The 18,404-nt window shown below is 40.1% G+C and overlaps 1 protein-coding gene across 1 annotated transcript in view; it reads right to left on the reverse strand.

Annotated features, from left to right (window-relative positions):
- Window positions 1-270: 270 nt before the first annotated feature.
- LOC134170333 (protein FAM169B-like) overlaps window positions 271-18,404 on the reverse strand; it is a 38,667-nt gene continuing 20,533 nt past the window's right edge. The window contains exons 4-8 of the mRNA XM_062631641.1: window positions 17,099-17,184; window positions 15,337-15,511; window positions 7,396-7,578; window positions 4,858-4,986; window positions 271-665 (exon numbers count right to left, since the gene is read on the reverse strand). Of these exons, the coding sequence (XP_062487625.1) occupies window positions 658-665; window positions 4,858-4,986; window positions 7,396-7,578; window positions 15,337-15,511; window positions 17,099-17,184 (581 nt within the window). The 3' untranslated portion in view covers window positions 271-657. The remainder of the gene's footprint in view (window positions 666-4,857; window positions 4,987-7,395; window positions 7,579-15,336; window positions 15,512-17,098; window positions 17,185-18,404) is intronic.

Here is an 18,404-nt window from a genome sequence, read left to right on the forward strand (position 1 = left end):
AGCTCAAATGAAAGCAATTCAAGATCACTTGTTTGCTTTGAAAGGAAGGTTACAGCTGTCATTCTGATACCAATGAGTGTTGTGGTATCTCTCTTCCATAATGCAGGATGTGGTTTCCATAGAAATATCTTCTTACATCAGTATCTACAAGCCCTCCAATTATTCCCTTTTCGACATCTCATGCAATCCAATAGGATCTTTTCAGAGCAGGAAAACAGCAAGGCTCAACTACTACTTAATGACTTGGTGAGAAGAAAAAGAAAAGGACAATTAGCAAACAAAAGCTTTATTTAAAACAAAACACAAGATGGAAAACATGTGTCTTGCAAAAAAAAAAAATATGTCTTACCTGAAGAAATCTCTCCAGTGTTACACATCGTGAACAGTCAATCACAATGTTTAAGAGCATACTGAGATTTGGCTGATTTTCAAAAGGGTAACTACGGTATAACTCTGAATTATTTGGTGGCCTTATCTCCAACTAAGCCCCCAAGGCCTGCTCTGTTTTCAGAATCCTTTTCATTGCTGGGTATTGCCTGCACCTTGTTTTAAGTCCTCTTGTTCAGGATGCTGTGAGTTCAGAATCCCTGCTGCTGCTGCAGCATCATCTTTTTCTCTGTGGCATCTCCTGCCACTTTCCCAACACCAGGAATATATTCAACGCCCTGAAATTAGAACCAAGACACAGGGAAAAGTAAATTATACACCAAAAACACAAACAGTGACTTAATCCTAATATGAAATGCTTCTGTCAATCAAGACCAACATGTAAATGCAAGGCAATTGCATTGTTTGTATAGAACAGCTTCATTCCCGCAGCTCTGCCTGACTTCCCAGAAGTGTCAGCATAAAGAAAACTGGGAGTACACAGAAGCCTTGATCTGGCTGGGTGGGCTCTGAAGCCATGACCACAGCACATAATCCAAGAGCGTGCACCACAGGGGCCAGTGCTGTCATAGCTCCCCCAGGAAACCCATGTCTGAAGAAAACAAACTGATTTAATTGTGTGGCAACCAAAATGTGCTGGGGAAACAACCCCTACAGCTCTTTGTTTTGCTTCCACTCATCTCTCCTTTTTCTTTATTACTTGAAAAAGCTTCATTACTGTGATTTGTTTTCTCAGGTACATGTACCCCTACCTAGGTTTAAGGCTTCATTCAAACCTCTCAGCCTGTTTTAGGCTTCCACCCTGCATAAAGCTAAGCAGAGTCAGATCTGCAGTTCAGTAGTGGAATAAAATAATTAGGACCTTAAAGAATTTGGCTTACTCATTCCAAAGGTGGCACACTAAAGCCCCTGTATAGGCACAGGAAAAATCACAATTCAATTTCAAAAGTCATTGTACACACCAACCTTGGAATTTGCTGTGTGCCAGCTTGGTTACAGTTCCCTTATCTCAGTAAGGATCAAACTAAAACACTTAGTGAAAACTACCCTGTAGTCTTTAGCCTCTCAAACTACTACAGTTATCTAAATTAGTTACATGAATCAATTACACATGCATGTCTCATATAGCTACAATTACCTACATAAAGCTATGAGTCAGTAGGAAAAACACCTATAGCTGTCTGTGATGGTCTCTCATATTTAAATGGCACTATTTCATTAAAAATGAAAAGGCCATCAATGAAAAAATAGATCACAGAATAGCAAATTAATCACTGTATATTATTCATCTGGTCCACATCTGCTTGTCTGGATTTACTAGTTTGAGCATTCTCCATACAGGAGCCCACTTCAGCCTCTGGAGAAATGAGGTAAACAGTTTTGCCCCACAAAGAGGTTAAGAAGGAAAAAAAACCCAGACTTCCCTTCCAATTCTCACTTAAAAGAACACACCAGAACAGGCCACCGGAATGCTACCTGCAATCCCTCTTGCCTTGCTTTGGTTAATTAACCAAAGCAGGGTACCCAGTGACACTACCACAAAAGACTAAGGGGAATAACTGTGCTAGAAGCAAATGTCTTTCGTTCTTTCTTAGCATGAAAGTTCTGCGAAACAGATAATCCAGTCATCTCTTACATCCAGAACCCATATCCCCCATATCCCTTCCTCCCCTTCAGAAAGTGCAGACAGTCTGACCAATTCAGACACAGGATTATGAGCAATCATTTGAAATTGATTTTCATTCCTGCTCAGTCTGCTCATTTTATGCATTACTTCACATTTATATGCTTTATGTATATTACTAAACTACTTTTCACTGCCTGTTAGATTTAGCAGCTAGAATCAAATCATGTTAAATGTTTTCTGTTCCTCCAATCAGCCCCAGGAGACAACTGTCACTGTGTGCCTGTTACTATTTGCTGTAAATAAATCTCCCCATTTTTTGAACAATAAGAATTAATTCAGAAGGAACAATTGCAGCTGTGTGTGACAACATACTAAACAGCTTTATTTTTATAGGTATATGTATGCATGCAGACAGAAATATGTGCTTATTTATCTGTCTGCGTATCTCTGCACATCCAAACTGAGGTATCAGCTGCACGCAACCAGCGTCCTGCAGTTCAGCTGTATTGCCGCTAGATGAAGCCACATAACCTTGCAAAATTTAACACCCTAACCTCAGGGTTATAGAAACCTGTTTTGGAATCTCTCTGATTGCAGAATTCTCACAACAACATTCATGGTGTTCAATCCTGAGCACTGAGGAGAGGGGGAAATGAGAATTTCCAGTTTTTCTTCTAATAATTTTGTTTCAAACCATAGCATGGCACATGGCAAAGGGGATGTAAGAAATCAGAGCAGAACAAGACTTGTCTATTTTCATGGTTGTTGCCATAGATCCAGACTGGAGTTGACAATATTGAATTACACTGTGTTTTGTTTTCTACATAACAGAGCAAGTCACTGTGAAGCACTCTATTCCCAAGTGACCCCCTAAAGATAGAATCATAGAATCACTGAATAGTTTAGGTTGAAAAGGCCTTTTAAAGTCATCTCATCCAACCCCCCTGCAATGAGCAGGGACGTCTTCAGCTAGATCAAGTTGCTCAGAGCCCCATCCAACCTGACTTCACAAGCTTCTCTTTATGTGTACGGTAAGCAGCACACTAAGTCAGATAATAAAGGATTCCTACACCCAGAAAATGCTTCTGCTTTATCTACTATTAACAGATAGAATGAAGCTGTGGAAAATTCTCTTGTAATTTCCTCACCAGCTATCAGACAGAGCTATGCAGGAGTAATGCTGCTTTCAGGACACAGCAAAACCAAGGAAAACCTCCCTTACTTTTAGGAGGCTTTATCTGTCCTGTACCCTCCCTCGGTACTTCCCTGGGGGTACAATATGCACAGTACTGGGAAAACACAAGCACAAGAAGCACAACAGTAAATTCCATATGTGAAACAGATATAATATATATTAAGCACTGTTTTAAGTATTTTTTGTCTAGCGGGTTGATTTTCCACTGAAGATGGATGAAATAAAGCCTGTTCAGCACACTCAGTGTAAAGGAGAGTGCTGCCTAGTCAGCTGTGCACCAGAGTGGAAAATATAATTTAAATAACAGATTTTTATTATATATTTTAGTGCCAAATTCACTTGTTTCTACTCCCTTTCACTATAAAGGCCACATTGTGATTCATAACCCATATAAATACACATACAACACCCCTCATTTCTAGCTTATACTTTCCTTCCTTCTTCTGCGGATACATGAGATAAGAGGCATCTCATTTACGTGCAGAACTGTCCCAGGCAGTTCCCAGGCCTCTTGTGTATTTTTTACTGACAGCCACTCTGGTGCAATTATATTTCCCCATGTTTTGGGTCATTTCTCTTTGTTTCTTTTTGTAGGAGATGGCAAAAAAAAAGGAAAAAGAAGCACAGCCTCCTCCACCATCCACTTTGTTTGCTGATCTGATCACAGTTCTCTTCAACTGCCATCAATAAACTGAACTTAGCAAGATGGATTAAAGGAAAAAGCGGCACCAGTTTTTGTTGGTTTAAAGCATGAGGAACATAAATATAATGGCTTCAGAGGAACCCAGCCTAGGGCTAAATTCTGACTTAACTCTCCTGTGGGATGCTGCAGACAAGATGAAAAGCAATGTCTCAACTGAAGGTCCCCAAGCCAACACAAAGCAGGATAGATGTGGGAAGGCATGGGAGCAATTTGCTCTGTAGCACTCCTCACTGCACTTCCAGAAAGAGACAATATGTGCCCTTCTTTTGCAACCTAATGCTTATCACAGCTTATGTGCATACAGCAGAGGGGCCTGTCTGGATCCCCAAGCCAGCTGAACAGATTACATCAATAGGATCCCCATATGAACTGCCGGAAGGTTCTCCTACTCTATCACTACCTTTTGTGAAGTAGACAGAAAATGCTCCCAGCAAGACGGATTTAGCCTGTAGGACAGCACTTTGAGTATTCCAAAAGCCATAATGAAAATGTTTGTGTTTCCATCCAAGAATGGCACTGGCAGCAAATTGAAGGTAATTAAACACACTGCCCATTGGCCATACACATTTCTTTTCTGTAATAATTTCAGAGAAACAAACCCCTGTCTATAACCCAGACATTCTGTTGTGCAACAGGAATTTTTTGGGCTAACTTCTACTCTTGCTGTAAGTGCACTGCAATGGGAGTTACAGCCACTTTATGCCAAGACTGTGCTTTGTTCAGTATCTCTCAGATGTTCTGTAGTTCAATTTCATGACCTCATAAGTTCTAAGAACTGTCCTGTTTACTGGGAAAAGATCAGTGAACAGGACTGCACACTCACTAGTTTCTCCATGTGCAAACAACAGCGAAACCACCTATTTATTATCACTATCCACCCCTTGATATATTTCTTATCTTTATATAACTAACATGGCCAAGTTCACACTGTTTATTTTAACTCACTTCCTGAGGAGGATGACTCCATCTGAATTTTTAACCAGATATTCACTCGCTGGCTCCAGTCTCCTGGTGCTTCCACCTCCCACAGTCGCTTCTGCTCCTCAGGATAAGTCTGCAAGAATTTCTGGCAAACTGAACGGGAGAAAGCAAGGGGTAAAAGCATGAATGAGTGAAAAGTACAGTGGAGAAAGGAGTGTGTTCTACCCCAGAAACCTCTCAGACCTACTTTCATTAGCTCCTTTGGAAATCTTTTCTTCTTCTCTTCTCTTCTCATCTTCCTTTCTTTTCTTTTAGCTGGGGCTTTTAGGCAGAGTCTATGTGGAACCATCTAAACAGGCACGAGTGAATCCTGTCCATCTGCTTCTGCCTAGATTACCTCCTTGTGAGCACAGGAATACAGGACTTGAAATGACTTACTGATCCACCTTCTTCTGGCACTGTATCACAGAACTATCTCCAGACACTTGGCAGGTTTGAGACTAACAGCAGTGTGGGTTTTTTCACCCTCACTACTCTGAAGTGAAAGGTGTTTCAGTATCTTCCAGCTCTAACCATTAAGAATGCTACTCTAATTTCTATTTATAAACACAACTTTGTAGCAGTTTGTTCTTGGGCCAATACTACCCTCCATTTTACTACTGCTACCTTACACTCTGTTGCTGGGGTTCACTTACTTCTTTGGTTGCGGAAAACAGGAAATAAGAACTAACAGAAGAATAATGGTGATACCTGTGTCAGATGCACAACTGCCCTTAGAAACCATATTCCCACAGATCCCCATCACTGACAGTACACACTGAACATCAGTGTAATTTGGATAAACAATCAAATTTTGGTTTGCTTATGTTATCCAACTGAAATCTGCCTTATTTAGAGGTTTCCTTAGGATGCCTGCAGAGCCAAGAGGAAGCTTATGTCATAGGGCACAGAGTTCAAAGAATTTAAAGGGTATTTTTTAACTTTCTTTAACCACCATTCTATGAGTTCCATCAACAGCACTAAGCCAGTAATCTGTAAACAACTAAAGTATTTTCATGCTGTCCTCTGTCCCTTGTAGTTCATCATCCTACAGATCGGTAATTCATCTTCAACATTCACTTGAGTTCAACAATGGGATGTCAAAACAAAAAGGCTAATTCTGGTAGGTAAACATTTGCCTTACAGTAATGAGGAGATCCCTGGCATTAATTGTATCCCAGGATATCCAAACGAAATCATTTCAATAAAAGCTACTGAAAGTAACATATATGCCAAAATAGAGATATCTGCTAAGTGGCTTTTTACTTCCTTTTAGGCCTCTACAGCACATTAAATAACATGCTTGTGAAAACAGTGCACATTTTGTACAGAGATTTAGAGTAAAACATTGCATTCTTTTGTCGAAGTATGAGATTGTGGTTCCAATGAAATTAAAAACAGGCGGTGGCTTCAATAGACTCAAAATTTAACTTACAGTATTAGTATTTTTATAAAAGTAGGACCCAGAAAACCTAATTAGAACATGATGCAAGTCAAATTTATTCACTGTTAGCTCTAAACTTGAGATGAAAGCATAGTCTTGCAATATATATCGCTAGTGTTAACACATAAACAACACAGCTTTCACATCCATAGCGTCAACCATTGGTGCTTGACATAGCACCAATAGCATAGATATTGTTGGGAGAAGAGAAACCATGTTGTAAACACTATTTCTTTCTGAATTTTATAGCAGTACCTTAGGAGCTCTTGGGGTACATCTGCATATATTGGGGTACATTTGTATATATTTAATGGAACATACTGACCAAGAAAAAGAATCGATACAGTCAAAATTGTGTTGACACTTCTTAGAAAATGGCAATAAATTGCTAAGCCAACAGAAATATCTCCCCCAGAATGATTGTAAAGGCTGTATACCATACAAAGAGCAACTTCAGGGAGAAATGCTTTCCTAAAGAAAACAGATTTATAAATAATGTGAGCACAGGTATTTTCTGTACATTTTACTAGCAAAACCACAACTTCAACCTGACCACAGAGAACATATATAACTACTTAGTGATCTTATAGAAGTGCCAGAAGTTCAAAGGCAGTCGATAAGAAACAAGCACTGAAGCGACTGGATGAATGAGCAGAGCCTAGATATATGTCTTATTAAATCTGATTTCTTACAAATGCAGTATCTACAAGAGCATTACAGGTGTAATGCAGAGTTGGCAACATCTTAGGATTTTTTTTCCCTCTGGTGTAAAATAAAATGGGTAAGTCACTGTCCAGGGCAATGACGTCTTTCCCTTTCTAAGAGTGAGATAAGAACGCACAACGTGAAAAAGGTAGAATGAGCTTTATGCTCCTCATTATCTTACATAAGTTTTTGCCTACCTTTCTGCAGGAAATTCCAGGTGCCTCAAGAAAAGTGACCAGTTGCATGCTAACAACAGTGCAGTTCAGACAAGCCCACTGAACTCTTACACAGTTCAGAACATCCTACCGAGACCATATTGAAATGTATACATTATACATGACCCTTACCTAACGTTTCCACATCAAATGATTTACCTTGATACATGGCAGCAGAAATAGGGCAGCTGATCCCCAAGGCATCCTCAGCCATGAAAGACTGACAGAAATCATCCAGCATTTTCATCCCTAGGCCACTTCTTCTGTACTTCCTACGGACAAATATAGTATCCAAAACTGGCAGCAAGTAACACTGACTGGTTGCACCATCACACAGGCTCCCTGAAAGCAGAGAATGAATTTGAAAACAGAATTGTTATTTCTGCAGTAACTGCTGTGTGATTCTATCCACAAATGCTGCCCTGATACCTTTCCACAGGCTATGAGGGTGACCCTCAACTAAAGTGCATTTGCATAGACAGTAGAACACTTTCCAGGAGGAAGGTCTGTGCCATCAAGCTGCTTAACATGCAGTTGACAGGTCTTACGACAGTATTTTCCAGACTCCAACTCTTCATAATCAGGCCACCTAGGTACACAAGCAACATACATGGGAAAGTTCGCTGAAAAGAACTGGGCTACAGCCAGAGAGGCTTAAACATTCTGAATGTAATCTCAGTATCTTCCTCTAGCTTTTGGCGATTCCAGTAAATCACCCCACAAACTCTTTTATGAGATACACTGAACCACACAATGCAGTATGACTTGGATGCTCAGAAGGTCCATACTGCTTGATGCAGCTGGGCAGTGGAACAGGCTTCCAGAGAAAACTCCCAGTACTGTTTAAGTTACCAATTTCATAATGACTGCAGGGAGAGAAGAGATGCGCTGCTGGCCTCTGCATACACAGCTGTTGTGCCTTCCCAAATGGTATTGTAACACTCTTAAGTATGAAACTTGACTGGCCCCATCATTTACACCTCCTTTCTGACTTTTACTGGTCAGAAAGTTATACAACCTCTTTACTGCATATTCAGTCTTTAATCTCCTAGTTCACTGAATTCTGTAGGCAACTGTACAAAAGAATATTTCTCTCTTTTAGTTATGGGTCAACATATACCCAGGAATCATCTTCAAACCTTTGTGGGTAAAAGAACTGCACAAAAAGTGTTGGGATTGCTCCACCTGAAACAGATCCCTAACTGCTCACAGTGACTCCAGGCCACAGGAAGGGAAGTCCATTGCTTGCCTCCTTCAGAAGCCAGGCAGCCCCAACAACCCAGCATGTAACAGGGAGACAAATGACTTCCCAAAAAGGAAGAACCATGACTGAGAAAACAACATGTAGAATCCAAGTGATGGCTGAACTCACAGCAGCACCTCAGAATCCCATGCTGGTTTGGGTTGGAAAGGACCTTAAAGCTCCTCCAGTTCTAACCCCCTGCCACAGGTAGGGACACCTTCCACTCAACCAGGTTGCACCAAGTCCCCTCCAACCTGGCCTTGAACACTGCCAGGGATGGGGCAGCCACAGCTTCTCTGGGCACCCTGTGCCAGCGCCTCAGCACCCTCATAGGTTCAACCTTCCACTGAAGCACACAAAAATCACACCTCTGTAGGTAGGTGAGTATAGACATTAATTAAGGCATTTGGGTATAAAGCCATAGACAACTGAGTGATGCATTTTTAGGAATTGCTGCAAGTGCTCTTTTGTAAGCCACTCGATTTCTACTGAATGGTAATTTATCACACATATACGTGCTTCTAGTCCATCGCTTGAATTTCTGCTATCAGTGTTAAACCAGGGTTTTCACTCCAGGATGGTTCTTGCTAATAAACACATCAAGTCAGTCACTTGAAATCACAGGGACACGACATAATGCTCTACTTGTGGACAAAATACAGACTCAAGTATAAGCCTCCAAGCTATTAAAAATTCAGTTCTCAGTGAAAACTGTCAAAAAAAAAAATAAAGAATGAGAGCCAAGGGATTTATTTTGCAATCACTTATGGTAAACTTAAACTGGAGTCAAGTGAAAGTTGATTAAGAACAGACATCCAGAGTCCAAACTTTTAATGTTCATGCTAAACAACTTTGGGTCCTATTGCAGGAGGTACATTAGCAATCCACAGTGCAGAATACCATAAAAACACAACTTCAAACTACTTGACAGCATAAGCATTCAACCCTGAAATCAATAACCAGCATTAGTTCACCAACTACCTACACATAGAATAAGGTCACCATTGAAATGTCTCAGTGATTTCATTTTCAGAAAATATTTATAAAACCTTTATGCTGCTTGTATCTGGGTACATGGCAGTTGAAATGGAAATGGATATCCCTACCTTTATAACAGAAAAAGATTACATTTCCTTACTTTGTTGCTTAAATCTCATCAAGACTTTCTCTGTTTTCTTTCTTACCACCTACTAGCACACTACTCAGTCTAGTTTTCAGTCTCATGAGACACGAAACTTTCATCACTTCACTAAGACCTGTTTCACAGTTTTACAGATACCCTGCTGAATGCCTGTTCCTAAATTCCAGTATAAGACTTTTAATAGATTCCTTTTTTCTTTATTGTATCGCCTTAGCTATCTTAAACTGAGGTCCACTTCCGTTCCTTGAGTTGGTGTTTGGTAATTTTTTCTGACAGTCACCAGGCCTGACTTTGATTTACTCTTTTCTAGGATGCTAATTCAGCAAAGCAATACATGACTATATTTAACTCTAGACACTGATTTCTCAAGGCTGTGAAGAATCCACACCACGTATACTCAGCCACACAAGAGCATGTCTCCCTATAACCAATCCATTCACATCCAAGCTTGGTCCACCCCTGCTTAATCAAAGTGCGTGCTTAACTTCAAACACATGTTCAAGCACATTGTTGAAAAAGGATGGGGTTTATGGTGGTGGTGTTTATAACTTTTCAATATTTGTAACACATGATGGGTAGTTACCCTCTTTTCATCAGCCAAAAAATTGAGTATATCCCCAGTCCTATTGTTAGCTGCCAGCCCAACAGAGATGCTGGATTTCAGCAGTGTTGCACCATACATTCTAAGAAAGGGACAAATTTTTCCTCATGAACTCAAGAGCTTTAAGAATTTCTGCATGTTGCCAAGTGTCCTTATAAGTTTCTTACTATCTCATACAGTCCCTCTCCTATAAATCGTGGTGAGACTGCTGTGCACCAGTCCCAGGAGCTGAGTGATTTATGTCCCCGCTCCTAAATCTGTGTTGAGAAGACAACAAAAACTTGTAATGTCTGAAAGGGCTGTGAATAAAGAAACCATGAAGCCATTCTTCACCTTGTCCTTGGGAAGCACATTGGAAGAGTCATAGCCCACAGCCAGTTGAAATAAAATAAACAAACAAACCAACCTCTGCAACAAAGACCACTTTGTCTCTAGTTCCCATCCAATTGCACAGGGGTTACCGTAAGCTAATGGTTGCCCAGAGGTGACCACCAGCATCTCACCCATTTGGTTCAGATGTTTGTTTCACTGTTGAAACACTCCAACAGACTAAGATTTGAGGTAAAAGGGAGGAGGCAGGGAAAATAAGGGCATTGGGATGGAGATGGAAGTATTCATAGAGTCTGCCCTTTGAAAGCCTTTGATCTGTTTGGTTAGGTCACAAGTGCCAAATGACCAACTTATGAGCCAGCAAAATGGTAAACAGATATTACAAGGGCAGGAAAGCAGACAGCCATTAACATTCCCAAAAAGCCACAAACCAGAAAAAAAAACAACAATCCAGTCCCCACATCCAACAGAAACCAAACAAAACAAGGTTGTGCATACTGACTATTTCCCTGCTGAACAAGCTGGCTTGGCACACACATGTTTGGACAGGCCTAAAGCAGGCTTAATGCTTGTGTAAAGGGTGGGGAATATTTCTGCTGAATAGAACCCAAGGTCAACCCATTGTGTGAGTTTGTATGTGAGAAGGGGAACAAAGGTTCTGGCTTCAATAAAATTAAATTAATTCATGTCTTGACTGGTATGTAGTCATTTAATTTTTATTACAGCCAGAACCTTCAGTCTGCTTCAGAAATGCACATTAAAAATATTATTGCTAGAAAACAGAGGGAGACAAAAGCAATTATGCAACAAGATTTCAGCTAATTGTCTGTCAGGTTAACTTCAACTCTGAGTTATTTTTTAATTCTAAAAGAAACATATGTAACCAGTGAAAAATAAAATCCCATTATCTTTTGGGGGCTCTATTTCTAGAGAATACAACCTGGGCCACCAAAGTATTAAAGGATATTTGTGAAGGCTTGCACGAAGAAAAGTGTGAAATGGATTTTAGCTTGGGTAGCCACTTCCAAAGACCATCTCTAAGGCTCTGGGATAAGTAAAAACAGAGCCTGGGCCAGGGCGGCTTTGCTACTTACTTGGTATCAGCTTAGAGTTTTGCAGTCAAGTGTTCCCAAACTGTGATTTGTGAAGCATCCCTAAAGAATGAATGAGAAGCCAACAGCACATTTAGTCCAGATTCAAGTGCATGTTTTACAGCCTTCTCAGCAGACCCAGTTTTGTTAAAGCTGGTTTGACTCACATAACAGAGAACATCTTTCTCTATACTTTTACTACTAAGGTTTGACAAAAGAGACACAGCGAGACTGGGAAGGGACAAGCTTTGACAGTCTGACTCCTCTTTGTTCCACTGACAGCTTGGTCTGCAACTGGGCAGCTCCTAAGTGTTACAGAAACAGTAATAGATAACAGTAGGGAAAAAAAGGCTGTATATAAAAAAGGGGGGGAGGGGAGTTCTGGTTTATTCTTAACAGGACTAAACCACTCCTGGCTCACAGCATCCTCTAACTTCCTTAGTGATTTATTTGGCATATGAATCTTACACATTCTCCTGACATTTATCTGAAGGTAGCAAAAGTCCATTTCGAGTAATTACTAGTCCTCAGTAAATAAAAAAGACAAACTTTCAGGGAAATACATTGTCTCATTGCACAAAAAATAGTGTCAGTAACCATGGTCATTAACCCTACATCACCACACAAAACACATTCTCTTACAGGTTCTCACACAGGTTTAGAGCATATCAAGAAAAGAATCTGAAAGAAATACTTAAAAGAATATAAACCAGATCTCAAGCCCAAAGTGTCTATATGAAGGCTTTCTGCAAAAATATTTCATTTTCAGGTTGCACTCTGCAAAGGAAGGGACAGGGAACTGTTATCTCCTGTTGTACCTTTAGCTGCATTCAGTGAGGTCTCACTCCTCAGCTGTCTAATGTGGAAGCCGCTGACATATATAAAATTGGAGGCATTTATCTTGGCACGTGACAAAGTGTCTTATCAGCCTCATTAGTGGCTTAGTACGTCTCATCAATCTTTAGTATACCCAGTGGTAAATGCTGCATGCCTGACATTGGAGAGGAATAGGCACATAGCAGAGAGGCCAGGTTGATGATCTGTGTAGTCATGAATAAATTTTGTTTTAATAAAGGTGTCTAATGCTCACAGCAAGTGATAGCCTTGAAGAATGAGACTTCTGTTTATCTACCCAACAGGTGCAGGATGGCCAGTGTCAGTAGGTGCCAAATTGTCTCAAAACCTCGACTTGCAGTTACTCCGACTTGGAGCAAGGAGGGTGCTTGAGACCATCTGTCCCTCTTTAGCCAGACTATCAAAAGAGACCCAGTGAAGGATTTTCATAAGACGGATGGATGTGTGGAACTGGACCAAAATTACCAAGTTCACTTTGTACAGGCCCCCTAGGAACTGGCAAATGGAAATGGCTTTACAATATTGCCAAGATAGTTAATTGGAATCACTGAAGTCCATGGAAAATGTAGTTTGCATAACAGCACACTAAATCCATAGCAAAGATAGAACAGACTCTCTCCTCTTTGGTCACCGTTTCCGTGATTCACCCAGATGACTGATGTTTGAAACAGCCATGCTCCACAGATCTGTTCTGGCTTATTTGGCTCCACTGAAGCATGGGTTTTGTCATACTGTAGATAATGGAAAATTCACAGATGAGAAATACAGTTGAGTACAGCATCAGCATGTGAGTCTAAATTACATAGTGAAGAAAAAAAAACTATAAAGAATAGCCAGGTAATTGCAGAGCATGGGACTAAAGGGAATCAGAATCACATGGTGGGCACAAGGCAAAATGATTTCTTCCTAGGACCAGGAGCTGTAACAGAGGTCAAGGAACATATAAAGTTCTGTACTTAAAGCTGCCCGTACTAAACATTCTGACCAGGACAGTAAAAGGCAAAAGAACTTAAATTATGATTAAGAAAAAAGAAAATTAAGGAAAAAAAAAAAAACAGTATCTGAAACAACCATGTGAAACACAGCTTCTAAAAGGAGATATTTATCATCTTAGCCTGTTGTGTTGTTTAGTTTTGTTTGTTTGTTTTTCTCTAATAAATCCATGGCTCTTCTAGAAAGTAGAGAGAATAGGATCAGCCAGAGCATGGCTGGTATGAAACTGAAATCACAGAACTTCAGAAAGAGGAATTACTTTCTAAATGCATACAGCAAATAGCAAAAAGGGGCAAAACCAATCAGTTTCAAGCTTCCCGAAAAGGCTTTGGCAAGAGACTGCAGTAATTTGTGACACAGGCCAAAAACTAACAAATACAGCTGCCCAGAAGAAAAAAACACTGGCAACAAAAGACAGATGCTGACAAAGCTGGACCTGAAGAATTTGTGTTTTATGTGGACCTGGTTTAAAACCAAACTGTGACTCTCAACTTACTCAGAAACAGTTTCAACTTGGCTAATACTCCACCCATAACAGACTACTGTGCAAATTTATTTTACTGAAGCATGAATCATTACAGCCCATACAAGTGCTTCTTTCCAAAAGCTTTGCTCAGAAATATTTATGGGCTTAAAGGAAAATGTACTATGGCGATTGAAGTGTTTGCCAATTACAAACCAGTTCATCAGCATATTGACACACATAGAGAAGATTACTTTATTATAGGCTGAGATTTGATGCATCATTGATAGTAGAGTAGCACTGCACAAGCACAGGGGTGTACAAACTATACCTCAGTGCGAATAAGGATTCTGCTGCTCCCAAGGCAGCAGAAAAGCAGAATATCTCTTATTGTTGCTGGCCTTTCAGACTCTCAGGGAAGGCACCTTCGCCCTGTCCTGTGGAATCCAAAGCAATCCATACCTGCACGGCTCTCAAGATATTTCTTATTCTCCCTTTTCGGGTAGGCGGCTACTGATGCTGACCTGAACAATACATTTACCTCCAAAGATAGAAACTTCTCTGCACTTAAGCTGCTGGTATGAAGATGACACCCATGCATCTTAAACACCAACTGGTAACCAGCTCCTACACAGGGGTACGTACTCAACTGCATACCATAATTAGAATTATTCTAATGAAGCCTTTACAATTCTAGACATTGATACAAACTCTCTATTTAATAAAAGACCTTCACTAAAGCTTATACTGGTGCAAGCATCCCTAAAGAATGAAATACATTTTGTTTCTTTTCTACGCCAATTAATCAATTAATGATTAAATCAATTTCTCATCATCCTTTAAACTGGGCGTTTAAAGGTTATGGGAGTACCACAAATGGACAAAGCATTCCAGGAATGACGTAGTGCATACACCTTCCTCTACACAACCCGGACACTGCTTCTTATGCATCCAAGGATACTGCCACTCCCCACCACCAGCCACTCCCAATACACTGGTTTTCCAGTGTGAACTGTACTTCTTTTTTCAGATATCATTCTTTCCAGGATGCAGTCCTTCACTCTGTGGGTAGGTCCTGCATTCTTCATTCCTAGATGTATGACCTTCTACTTGGCTGCATTAAAGCGTATTTTATTGGAATAAGCCAGTACCTCAAATCACTCAGTGTAACTGAGAATATAGTTTGGAACTCTCATGTTTAAATGAAAGTAGTATGGATGACTTCCAAATTCTGGGAAGGTTTGTTCCCCAGATTCATTCTGAGAGAGATTTGATATAAAAATATGTAGGAGAGCCAGGCTTACTTATACTGAAAGATAAACAAAAGCATGACATTTCTATCTATTAGGAACCAATGGAAATGCGTCTCTAAAATGACCTTACCTTTCATCTTGACCGAGTAGAAGGCAACAGCCTCGCCATTTCTCCAGAGTATCTTGGCACACTCAGTGGCAGAGTGAGGTAGAAAGAATGCATCATTAGCTGAACTCCCTTCCAGCATTCCAAAGATAATGTAGTTCAGAACAAAGAGGACAATCCTTTCTCCAAATGTCTGGACCTTTGAGAACAAACAAAAGCAGACCGAAGGAAAATGAAGCAGAGCACAGTATTTTGTGTTTCAGAAAAGGCTTCAAGATTGAAAGGGACTGGGAAGAAGGAGGTCAGGAAACATGAACACTTAATTGGGGGAAAATACCTCATGAATTGCTTCAAACAGAATGATAAAAAAGGTTTTCCCCAGTGTCCACCCTCTATGTAGAGGATGTAGAAGAATCTCGTAATGATTTATAAAGCTTGGCATATCTCCTGTTGTCACAGAGAGGAATTCTAAAGCAGCAAGATGTATCTTGACTATAGTCACAGCAAACCCATCACAGATTTGGAAACAGGATCAAGGCAATCTAATCTACCCAAAAGAGAAATAAAGAGTCACTGTGCTACCCTGGTTACCTTACCCTATTAGCTATCCTGTCACAGTATCAAAGAACTTCAGTGGCCCAGGACCTTACAGAGATGGACACTCTACAAAACAGAGAACACATATAATCTGTCCCAAACAGATTATAATCCAGGTGTAACATGAACAATTAGTTTTCATGCCATGCTTCTTAATAGACCACCAACAGGACAGGGAGGTGGAAGAATATAAAGGAATTCATCATGGTGAAGAGTGGTGCCAACAAGCTTATATGAATGCTGACAAAGAAAATGTGAATTTCCAGAAGAATTGACAATTTACCCCTTGGCAATGACCTACAAGGGGCAAGTTTTCTATTTTCAGATATTTTTCTATTCTCTGTTGATACAGCAGATGCTCAAAAGCCTGAAGGCCTGTGTTTCTGTTCCAAGTTCTATCTTGCAAGGATTGGTATCTCAAAATCCCTCCAGTTCAGTTACCCACAAAGAGCCTACTTAATTCAGTGAATAATTCAACTCTATGCATGGCAGATATCAGGGAATGATAAAGGAAGAGAATCATTAAGGACCAAAGTTGGACAGAGAGGGTTGGATATGAAACAGAACTGACTTAGTAGCCTCATGGCAACACAAATCTCACATCTTATTCATTGAAAGCAGAGTACAGGCCACCCAAGTCTCCCAAGTTATGAAAAAGTAGTAGATCCTCACTAAAATAATTTATTTAGAAAAAGAATTAAAGACATAGAAACTATTAAATAACAACCATTTCATTAAATGAACACAGTATAAGCATTATCCAAGCTAAAAATGTTTATAACTAGCTAAATAAGACATTGTTCCAAAGGGCAGTAAAACCTTCCATCAGGCAGGCAGTCAAGCAATACCAACATGGAGAGTTACTGCTAAGGTAGTAATTAGGTTTAGCTGATTATTCCTTTAGTAGGCAGTGAGGGTAAACTAAACCCAAACTGACATAAATCTCACAGCTGAATCATAAACTGCATGCAGAAAATCATTTAGAGAGGGTTAACGTGCATGTTACTGTGCAATGGGAGATATGTGAACTACCTGGTGAGCCAAACAGCCCAGACCCCACAGGTATAAAGCATGAGTTATAAGAGACCACAGACACATGTGATTGCTCTGACCACAGACACACAGACATGTGATTGTTCTGGCTGGGAAGTTTCAGGGTAAAGGCAAGTGTTTAAAATAGCATCCTTACCGAAATGAGCCCATCTCTGGAAGGATCACCTGTCTTTACTACATCTTCAACAGGCCACCAACACTGGTTGAAATAAACTGCCAAAACTACAAAAAGAAAGAGACAAGGGAACACATTAGCTGCAAATAAATATAAAGTTGGTTCTGAACCTCTCCACAAGCAGCCTCTGATCCACTTCTCCCTCCAGTTTGATCTGCTGTGAGACAGCAGAACAACAGTTGTATTTCAATTTCACCTCTGTGTCCCCTGACATCCAATTTTCAGTACTGCACGAGGCATCAGGTGAAGGGAATTTTTCTCAGGAAATGATATGACTTTGGTGTGACAACCTGTGTGCCATGTGAATAAAGCACATCCTGCATAATATCTTTTCAGCAGCAAAGTAAGTTTGAGCAACATTTGGGACAGAGACAGCTACCTAGCTAAAGGTTACATTTGTGAAGTTTCTTTCAGGCTGTCCCCTGTCCACATGCAGAGATGCCCCTATTTGCACCTACAAACAGTCAAATACAAGTTTTCACACCCACTTTATCAAAATACCTTTTCAGCTGCCTTTGTGATTGAATTCCTATATATCTGAACCTTTAGAGGACAGACTCCTAAATCTCTGCACGTACAGATATTCACACAAGTTCAAACACATATGGAGAAGTTTCTATCAACAAAGGACAGATATACGGACATACAAGTAAGATACACAGCCCTGAAGCAGAAATGAATTACCAGCCTACACATAAGTCAAGTCCTTATGTAGGTGCTATGCAACACTTGCACCCCACTTCTCATCCTTCCTCAATTTTTCACATATGCAGAAACATGTATTTAAGATCTGCTCCTACATGTTCACCTACAGAATTCACTGTCTGCCATTAGAGGTGTAAGAGAAAGACTGAATCTGCCACAGTGTCACAAAAATTGATCCCAAGCTCTGTTCTGTAAGAAAAGTTTTAAGCCAGGGTCATTTCAAGAGATATAGAATAGATTTTAAAGACTTAATCTAAGTTTTAGAATAAAACCAGAAATGTGATCATTTATGACACATCAAGCAGCAAGTACTCCAGCAAAAAAGAACTTTTATTATGATGATGTCCACCTAAAGAAAGCATATGGCCACAATTCAAGGATTGCTCAAGAACACCAACATCTTTGCTATCTTCAAAAAGGGCAGCTATTATCCTCATTTTTAGGCAAAAAGATAAAATGTAATACAGGCAGTATGTTGTTTGAATTGCAAGCAAAGAACAGCATGGAATTCACACTTCTTGAGTCCTAAAAGAGTGCATTGTCTGCGGCTTTCTAAACTACT

The sequence above is a fragment of the Pezoporus occidentalis genome, unplaced genomic scaffold (genome assembly GCF_034315485.1).
Source record: "Pezoporus occidentalis ecotype Australia unplaced genomic scaffold, CSIRO_AGI_Poc_V1 ctg11, whole genome shotgun sequence".
In the NCBI taxonomy this organism is placed as follows: Eukaryota; Metazoa; Chordata; class Aves; order Psittaciformes; family Psittacidae; genus Pezoporus; species Pezoporus occidentalis.